The sequence below is a fragment of the Abramis brama genome (assembly GCF_963993115.1).
Source record: "Abramis brama genome assembly, chromosome: 24".
Taxonomy (NCBI): domain Eukaryota; kingdom Metazoa; phylum Chordata; class Actinopteri; order Cypriniformes; family Leuciscidae; genus Abramis; species Abramis brama.
The window spans coordinates 21,329,460-21,340,057 of record NC_139986.1 but is presented as its reverse complement, the minus strand read 5'-3'; the positions used below and the strand labels follow the sequence as shown (position 1 = coordinate 21,340,057).

At 36.7% G+C, this 10,598-nt stretch overlaps 1 protein-coding gene across 1 annotated transcript in view; it reads left to right on the top strand.

The window, feature by feature from the left end:
- The first annotated feature begins 9,210 nt into the window (after positions 1–9,210).
- hs6st1b (heparan sulfate 6-O-sulfotransferase 1b) overlaps positions 9,211–10,598 on the top strand; it is a 50,648-nt gene continuing 49,260 nt past the window's right edge. Inside the window, exon 1 of the mRNA XM_084102565.1 lies at positions 9,211–9,990. Coding sequence (XP_083958691.1) covers positions 9,470–9,990 — 521 coding nt within the window. The 5' untranslated portion in view covers positions 9,211–9,469. The remainder of the gene's footprint in view (positions 9,991–10,598) is intronic.

The window sequence follows — 10,598 nt, the reverse complement described above, 5'->3', positions numbered from 1 at the left end:
TCTTTCAAAATATTAAATCTTATTGAACCCAAGCTTTTAAATGATAACTTTGTATTCTGTGTATTTCTTTGCTGCAACAGGGCACTAAATTTCAAATGATCTATTCTTTTTTAATTACAGCATGTTTGTTTTTGACCTCCAATGTTGTTCTTTGGATCCATGGCTTGGCACAGATGGCTTTAATTGTGATTTTGCAGGCATGATGAGTTCTGCCCTCAGAAAGACAATAAGCACTTTGGCACACAATTCTATGTGTTTGTGGGTAGTGGAGCATATGGAGAGACTTGCAGTAGTGAAGAGGGGTACCAGGTGCTAGGGTTTTGTGATGAAGTCTTTTGTTAACCAATGGACAGCCATTGGAGTCAAAGGCGTACCTTCATGAGCAGTTTTTTCACAAGATTGCCTTGTCCTTGAGACAAAAAGAGAGGGAGAGAGATTAAGGGGTTAATAATGCAATTATTTCTGAAATTACAGCACCTTTGGAGTCTGGTGAACATATGTGCGATCTCACATATGGAGAGAGGTCTGATTGGCCATGAGCTGATCTGATGAGAAAACCTGCACAGGTGTGTATCTACCAATCTCACAGTCCTCAGGGGGTCAGAGACAAACTGCAGTGTGTCGTTCACGAGATACCCTTCACCATCTTTCCGCATGTTACACAAATAGCATTTGGCTAGGAGCAACAAAAATAAGTTTTCACAAAGTTGCAACATTTACAGTCCTCTATCTATATTATGTCAGTTATTTTTCATAAAGCCATTTAGAAATATGTCAAGGGCTTATAGCGTTCACAGGGGTCAATATTATTGTTTTTTTGTGTCACTTTCTGCGCCAAGTGAAATTCCAACTAAGTTCAGAATTGAATACTATCATACTACTACTTTTAATATTTATTCACTATATGTGTACACTGCGTGTCTCTATCTATCTATCTATCTATCTATCTATCTATCTATCTATCTATCTATCTATCTATCTATCTATCTATCTGTCTGTCTGTCTGTCTGTCTGTCTGTCTGTCTGTCTTAATTCAATTGTTTGTATTCTCTGTCTGTCGTTCATTCTATTGCTTGTAGCCTATTCTCTGTATGTAAGGCTCGTAAATCTTCAAGCTTAAACTCTGTTACATGTTTTTGTTTGCATATATCTAACAGGTTAAAAATGACAATATCAATATGAATATCATTGAATTTCAGTTACATTCAAAACCATAATGCCATTCTGCATCCTGTTGTATCTCAATTAAAAAATATATATATTTGGATCTTGAAAGGCTTTCTAATTCACTTCTGAAGGGTGCACAACCCTGGTGTGCAGTTTGCTTATGTCCATCCGCCCTTGTGTTTCATTGTTTGAGCAAACCGATAATCCTGTCCCAAGATCACCCCATTGGTTGAGCCATAAACTCATTGGGCCAGTAATGTTTTAAAGCATCACTGCACAAGTACTTGAACTTTTAGAGAAGTCTGCCTATATGGCTTGGTTATAGTTGTGTATGCACATTAAAATGGAATAAGAGAAAGTATTTTAATATCAAAATTACACTAAATTATTTTATGAAAGAAATAACCTGATTTAATAAGGGCCCAGAAGAAAAATTTGAGCGCTTTCCGTCAAGGTTACTAGAAACATTTTTGTCATTTCTAGTCTCCTTTTGTGTCAGTATTTGTAGATGCATGTTATTTCATTATCTCCGAATGTGGGCTGTTTGATGCTGTGATGGAAAGTATGAATTTAACAACACTTTGCTTTCACAGCGGCTCAACAAGCCACCTTGTCTCTGAGAGGTGTGTGGCTTTGTCTAATCTAATTTTGCTTTGCAGCTGCCTTGGTCTCTGACGTCAGCCCTTTGTGCTTCATAGGCGAACCCACAGAAACTGTGTGACAGGGAAATATGGAAGGAGTTATTCTGCTACACAGAATCTGTGGCCTCAAGCAAATTCATAATTTTCACACTGATACGCTGGAGCCAGTGTCTTTGCACTTAGTGCCTTTTATAGCTTTTTGAAATGTTCCGGCGCTCAGGCACACTGAGTCAGAGGAGACATTTATTCTCATTTGTCACATTAAATGACCAAACTATTCACGCTGGGGAACATCATGGAACATTTGTAACCCTGAAAGTCTCTCCTATGTTAAGACCCCGATATACTCACAGCAAAGGTTTTTTTTTTTTGACCTTCGCTTAGGGGTAAAAAGAAGTTTGAAATATGTGGCCAGAGTTATACTTTTAGCAAACATCTCAATCTTTAGATGAATATGTAAATGTGCGCTGTGCGCTTTTCTCTCAATAACAAAATAAACAACTAAAATGTCAGAGGTGAATAAACCAGCAGTTAAGAAAGCATCTGATTATAGCGATGGATATGTTTGCACTAGCTCTGCGATTCAGCACTTCAGTCAAGTCACAGTTATTCATATTACCACTTTATATAGTGTATATACGTTATATATGTATTTTTTTTAATGAAGCAGTTTTACAGTATTAAACATGAAAGAAAAAAACAGTGTCTGTGTCTCTTTCAATTAAAATTACAACTTAATTTTCTACTATAAGGCGGCTCTCCAGTGTGTTCATGTTTTAACTCGCGGACGTCCGACGAAGAGAAGATTTCAACTTCAAAGAAGGCAGAGCCTCAGTATACACCTACTATTATGTAATCGCCATTTACCAATTGTATTTCGATGGTGTTTACAAGCCAGAGTGAACTTTTCTGGTTTCAAACTCCTGATATGAACTTCAAACGAACTTTGTTTTTGCCTGATTTTGTTCAAATTTACGCCACACAATTTCACTTGAAATATATCGGGCCTTTAAAGTGCTCTAGTCAGATCTGTTGGGTTGGTTGCAAACAAGGTGAACGTCTTAATGTCTCTACCTCAAAAACATGGTTCAAATTCCACAAGCACAGATATGGGTCATTTAATGTCTCTGGTTCATTAGCAAACATGTTTAACCATTGATTGACCATAACATGAGATGATTGCTGTCTTTCTTTGAAGATAACTTATTCAACTTCACTGAATGAAGTCTAACTTAGAATAAACTTCAATAGCCATTCAAATGCAGTATATAATGTCCTAGGTTATCTGGGTGATCTTTAACTTGTGGACATGAGCCCATGAGATTACATCACACTTTTATTTGAAAATTTAAAGGTATAGTGGAGGATTTTCCCGAATTTTAGAAAAGAACCGCCCCCTCTCCACTTTTTGAAAAAATGCACATGCGCAACACTCTACCTGCTCCCGAGAGGGAACTCCTATTAAACGTGTGCACGAGAGAGCATTCACGAGCCCAGTTCTCCTCGTGCACGCTCTGTTTACAAGTTGCTGTCTGCATGGCTCATACAAGCCTACTTTCCAAAAGAAGATTTGCACTATTATGTTGCAAATTATAAACTAACTCAAAAACATTCATGCAAGACAAAATGTCAAATGCCCTTCCGTGTTTTATTTACTTATTATACTGATCGATTGAGTGAGGACTCAAGACATGATCTGCAATGGAGAAGTAGCTTATTGCATTTGTGTAATAAATATTATGGTGAACACATTGGAATTATCAAAAATGAACACACAAGGTTTTAGAACATTTCAGCGTGATACCTTTTACCATTTGGTCATAATGCTACTTTAGACAAATTGAGATGTTTACTGTGTCTGTGCGGTGCGTGACTTGTGCCAGGGCTAGCATCGCTAATCATAGTTTACATTAACTTTTACTAGCAGTGATTTTAAATGGATTTCTCCAAATAGCATGACAAACTTTACCTGTCGAGTAGAAACTTAATGACTGAGGCATCAGTTGGAAGCCCAACCTGTGCTTTTAGCGCACGCCAGCGTGTGAAATATTCTCCCAAAAACACTCTGGTCTTGTTTCTTTCTTCAGAGGCCTTTCTCTTCTTGTCATCCAATTCGTAGACACTTTTTCTCTTGCGACCCTCAGACATTTTGAAAAAACCCGGTGAGAACGGCGAGCTTCAATGAATGGCTGAAACCGTAGCTCACCACACATATACACCTGAAAGTGCGCATGCGCAGAAAGCGAAAACTACCTAGGGACGAGCACGTACGACGGCCTTACGTAAACATATCACCAGAATGATTGACAACTAGGAGGACCAATAGTCTTGATGATCCACCCGGAAAAAGAAAATCCTCCACTATACCTTTAATACATTAAAATAAATATATCAGAGTGTGATTGACTTGCAGTACTGGTCACTGACACTTTGGCAACACAATAAAAAAAATGGGGGTTTTTTTTGTTTGTTTTTTCTAAACCAATAAATAGAAATAATTATTAATTAACAGAACCATTTTGTAATAATGTACTCCCTGTTTTGTGTTTTGGAACAAAGCAAATGGATACCAGCTCTGAAAAACATTTCATGGTCTGTTTGTGACCTCTCTAAGCAGGACAAGTTAAACACATTTCTGAATATCTACACATCACAAAGTCAGTACAAGGGTGCAGAATGTAACGGTACAGGAAGTGTTTCCTGTTCTGTGAATCAGTAGATGTTTAGTGTTCAGTGGAATTCAAGAGCAACGTGCACTTTACTGAGATCTGCTCCTGTTTAAAATGAGCTGTCTGATGTGTGAAGGTGTCCTGATATGATATGAATATGATCGTCTACTGTTTTAATAAACAACACTGACTGATGAAACAAAACTCTTATTCTTCTGTATTGAATTTAGTCAAGGTTTCTCTTATAAAGCTGATACTAGCACATCTGCATTATTAAAAGTCATAAAGGACAACATGGCTTTTTATTTTATGAGTGAAGAAAGGTTTATCATCACTAGTGGCAAATTCTCATCCAAAAATCAAATAATGAGAAATGAGTTTAATGAGTTTTTTAAAAAAAGCAAACCATCTGCATTACAAAGTGACGTATTGATTACAAAACAATACAAAAGTGACACCAGACATATTGCATGACAGTCTTTTTCCATTTAAAATGCTGTTTGCCTGGATTTTCCATAATGATCATCTCTGCTTTGGGTTGGACTTTAAGATCACTGGTCAATAAGGAGAATAATTAAAGGCAATTCAACTTGGAGTTCGGTTACATGTGTCCTTGCTCATTATAGGAACTTGAACCACTTTCTTGCTTCAATGCTTTCAACCCCTAAAGGCAAATAACTGCAGTTAAAGTCAGGGACACTCAGACAATGTTCTGTGCAAGGCCAGGTCAGATGTGATGAATTACACCAACAACGGCAATTGTCACTCAGGTCCTTCTTACAAAAACATTTAATTAAATGAGTTCCTAGCTCTCATGCACAGATTCTCACTGGGTTTCAATTAATTAAAAGACATTCCTGAACAACGGTAATAACTTCGTCAGGTAGTACTGTGAAATTTTGTATTGAAAAGGGCAGCAAAAAGGAAATATAATCTTCACTTTGCAGGAGTCCAGATGAGCTCAAATCACTAGACTCAGCCGTCTATAATGGAAACTCAATTAACCTGACTGGAGATTGAAGATGGATGTAGTTTGCACAATCAATATTAGTCATTATCTTGCAATATTTGTATTCACAAATTAGGTTACTGTGTGTAATGACTTCCTATAGGTCATATGATCAAAGTAAGTTTCATCCATCCATCCATCTGCTTGTCTTCTGTAGAATTGAGGGGATGATGGAAAATGTATATAAAAATGGTGCTTTATCCCTGTCAAAAAGGAGTAAAGGTATACCCAAAAAATGTGAAAATACTTTTACCTATCCCAGCTTGAGAATCTCTCTTTGTTCCATTGAAAACGCAAAACAAAATGACCTCTGACCAAACGCATGATGTATTGATGAGCGCTGAAGTGCAGGAATAGAGCAAAACAAAACACTGGTCATGAATTAGAAATGTATAGAATATTTTTTCAAAGGGAGATGTTGGAGGAGCTTGAGTTTGCTGCTAGCCCCATCAGAGTTCACTCTTCGGCAGGAACTCGACTTGCGTACGGCATTCCATAACCGGAAACTAGTGATTATGAATTTAAAAATATGGATATTTTTCTTACAAAAACGCATCACTTCGCTTCAGAAGGCCTTTATTAACCTCCTGGAGCCATATGGATTTATTTTATGATGGATGGATGTGCTTTTTTCGGCTTCAAAATCCAAGTTTCCATTCACTCCCATTATAAAGCTTGGAAGAGCCATAATATAATATAATATAATATAATATAATATAATATAATATAATATAATATAATATAATATAATATAATATAATATAATATAATATAATATAATATAATATAATATAATATAATATAATATAATATATACACACCTAGGATGGCTTGAGGGTTAGTAAATTATGGGATAATTTTCATTTTTGGGTGAACTAACCTTTAACTGAAACATTTAGTGACAATATTTCTGTCATTTTGACAGATTTACCTGCTTTAGAATCATTACAGTAAACACTGCTAGGGATTAGAAGTGAAAAAGGGAGACAATTAAATTTTAAAGAATCTGTGTGAAAACAACCCTGGAAAGAGACGTGAGGATTTAGGAATAAAACAAGATATCTTTATGCATTCCAGTGAATTATTTATGGGATATATCATAAATTAAATCGGGAGAGCAGACCACAATTGCACAGTAGCCTATATGTTGTATTTTTCACGCTGTTACAGTGGAATACAAAGGGAAAAAGAAAAAAAACATCAGGAGGAAAAGTATGCAGCGACTGAAAAGAGCTCTTGCCATTGATATTCTTGCATCATGTCACATTAAAATACCAAGCGTTGTTATTCTCATCTGAACATATAACATGAAGGACATTTTTACAGTTCATTCAGTCAAATGGACGGATAAGGTTTCTTTGTAGCACAACCTTATGATTTGAAATGATTTGTTTCAGGAACTCCCCCAAACTGGTAGTGCCTCCCATAATCTAAAGGTGAATAGAACAACAATTCCGAATCAACCAATGACATGAGGGGGTGTGGCAATCTGTTCTTTCAATTAAGGTTATCGCAGTTTAATAAAACTAAAACCATAAAAACAGTGTAAGGCCTACTTGAAATAAGATTTCGTTACATGAAAAAAAAAAAAAAGATATATAAAAAACAAACTGATTTTATTTTAGCTAGCTGCTAAAGCAACATTTCTCATTTTCATTTAGTTTAAAGCACTTCTGGCCCTCTATAGCGGTTAAAAAACAAAAACATGTTTTGGTTGGCTCTGTGTGACTGTGCGGATTAATATGGTTCGCAAACAAAAAAAAGTTACATAGTGTACCTTTAACTAAAAATAACTCAAATAAAAATGAATAAAAACTATAGACAGAAGAAGCAATATTAATAAATGACAAAAACACAAAACAAAATTATTAACTCTAAAAATAAAACAAAATTATAAACTGATTCAAAATTCAAACTAAAGTTTCTTAATGATACTGAAAGCATAACATTGCTTTCAATCAATTTTTGCAGTTATATGGTAAAAATGTCTAAACATTAATGAACTTACAGTATATGCCTGCTGATAGTAGATGGTGAAATGTTTTATTTTTCATATTGCATGATTTAGCAACATACAACGCTGTGATGGCTCCGCTGTTATTTCATTTATTTGTTAATGGACTCTCTCGCATAGAAAAACATTGCTGATTGCTTCATTGAAGTGACGATAGAGAGAGTTCACCTTTGTATTATCAACAAATACGCCTGGGATCAAGCGATCCATTTCAGCTGAGCTGACATAAATGCAGAATTTTCCATGGATATGTAGTCAGGTGAACTGTACGGTGAGGCTGACACTAAAGGTGCGCTTAAAGCTCTATAATCATGGGTTTTTGAGCTAAAAGGGGTTAAGGTCAGGCATTCTACTGAAAATTTAGACTGACGAATGGAGTAAATGACTATAGGGAAAATTGAAGGCAAAGCAGATTTTAATGGAACATCATTCAAAAGCTGAACAGGGTCTATGTGGGTTCGTTCACAGTCACGACAGCCACATTTAACATAATGTAGGCTTACTTCTAAGCCTTATTGTCTCTGATAGTGTGTTCTGAAATGGAACATTAAAGACCTAAATATATTGCTTTACTTGCACTTAGACTTAAATTCAAAAGCCTTAGAGGTTCAAAAGCCTTCCTGTGTCACGAATCAACAATGTCCATAAATCTCTGTCTCTGCTTTTAGATGTACTCTGGAAATAAAGCTTAAATGCCAGAACTATAAGATATAAGAACACGTTAGAGGTTTTTAAAGAAGGAAACCATTTGTATATGTTATCAAAATATCATATACAGTTTTATATATATTAATGCATCATAGTGTAGGATGGGGGAAGATATAGGCTAGTTGAATAATTGAATAACTGATGGCAGGCAAAGCAGAATCCCAGTAAAAGAGATTTGTCTGAAAGGTAAAATTATTCTATGAATATTTCATACAGGCATATGAATATTTACCTATTTAATTGCCCATATTTTAATTAAAGATATAATAATTATTAACAATAATTAACAATAATTATTTAATACCTAACAATATTCAGGGGCGTTTGGTGGGTCATCTTGTCCCAGGGGTCATCTTATCCCATTCCCAACGTACCGGGGTATTCATATATGGAGGAAATTTTCAATATTCCATTGTCAGCCGTCGTACTCCTCTGTGTCGCCCCCTATCAGTTCTGTGTGGATCAGCGGCGCTAACTAAATCTCCTCAATTACTACAAGATTGATGTTTTGGTTCTCGTACGGAATTTATTTGTGCTCCATGCATTGGCATGAGGCGAATTATTTATTTTCAGTTAACTTGTGTGCACCATAAAACATTAAACTGTTTATTATTAGAGTCGACTTATTAATGGAAAACATTAATAATCTTATTTTTTTTAAACCTTTTTTTTTTAACCAAGTGGCTACTTAGGGGTTCTGTGGAATTTTTCAAAGAAAAAGTTTTAAAAGGTATCATTATATTTCGCGATATTTGGCATTAAAAATGTAATTTTTAGTTATAGTTGCATAAAGTTATTTAGTACATATCTACATTATAGTCAACATTGTTTGGTTTTTTTGGGTTTTTATCAACCAAAAAATAAACTGCAAACGGGAACTCCAAACGAAGCATTAAAGCCCATTTCCTCACAGTTACTAGTGAGAGCTTGATGTGTGTGGGGGAAAGTGGGTGTCGCTGTTTAGAATAATTATACGAGACAAGGGAGGTATTTTCTGACTAGTCGCTTCACAGAGGACTCAACAACTCGAGGTCTGAGAGGACTGCTGTGCCTTCATCTGCAGCACGGGTCCCGTGAACGGATTTGATCTGGATTTTCGACAGGTATAGGACCGGTCGAAATGTGGATGTAATGTATCCAAGCACACATTGTCTCGAGATCTCGAACTCTTAAGTGGACCTATGATGATCTGTCTACGAAGAGACGCGAAGGGTGCAAGCCACCACAGAAGCCCCTGCTGTTGTCTGAGAAATGATAACAAATGAACGACACGGAAAGGAACATGGTTGAAAGGACCAGTAAATTTCTGTTGATCGTCGTCGGATCGGTCTTCTTCATGCTGATTTTGTACCAGTACGTGGCTCCCGGGGTGATAAACTTCGGCTCCCCGCACGGGTACCTTCTCGGCGAAGAGGACATGACCATTTTCCCCACTCCGGATCCGCACTATGTGAAAAAGTACTACTTCCCTATTAAAGATCTAGAGCGCAATATCGATTTCGAAATCAAGGGAGAAGACGTGATTGTGTTTCTCCACATCCAAAAGACCGGCGGGACCACCTTCGGGAGACACCTGGTCCAAAATGTTCGACTGGAGCTTCCGTGTGATTGTAGACCGGGGCAGAAGAAGTGTACTTGCTACCGTCCGAACCGAAAGGAGACCTGGTTGTTTTCTCGGTTCTCCACCGGCTGGAGTTGCGGTTTACATGCGGACTGGACCGAGCTCACCAACTGCGTCCCGGGAGTTCTCAACAAAAAAGAGAGCAAGTCGAAAAAAATGAGGTGAGTTTGTTTGTTTGACCCTGCAAGTGCTGAAAATCTCAAGGTTTTCAAAACATTCAGTGTCGCGAAGAGTTACTCTGAGAGCGTAAGTCAGATTTTGGGTTTATCGTTGCCTGTATAACGTTAGATAACTTTAAGGTTTTAAACTGTTGTAAAATCGCCTCAGTAACGTTAAATCTCCAGTCGTGTGTAAACAACAGCATTTCTGTAGCCTAGTTCTCGCTTAGAAAACGTTCAAGTCACCGTTTACCCAGTCAATCTTAAGGTGAGTCCGAATGAGTTTCGTTTGGGCAATATCGCTTCATTTTTTGTTTGTTTCATTTACTGCTTCGGTGTGGGATGGTGTTTCCTCATTTGTTTTACCGAAGTTATGCTGTAGGAGTTGAAAGGGACATTCCACGGCATTTCCATTTTGAAAAAGTGATTTTGACGTATTTTGTTTTTTAAAAACATTTAATCAGACAAAAAATATGATTTAGATAGATCATTTTCATCTGTAGTATTCTCTGGGACCTATATATAGCCTAATAGCCTAATATATTGCCATATTGAGATGTAGTATTGCTGTGTCTTTGAAAAGGCTGATGGGAAATAGTTGACATCTTTTA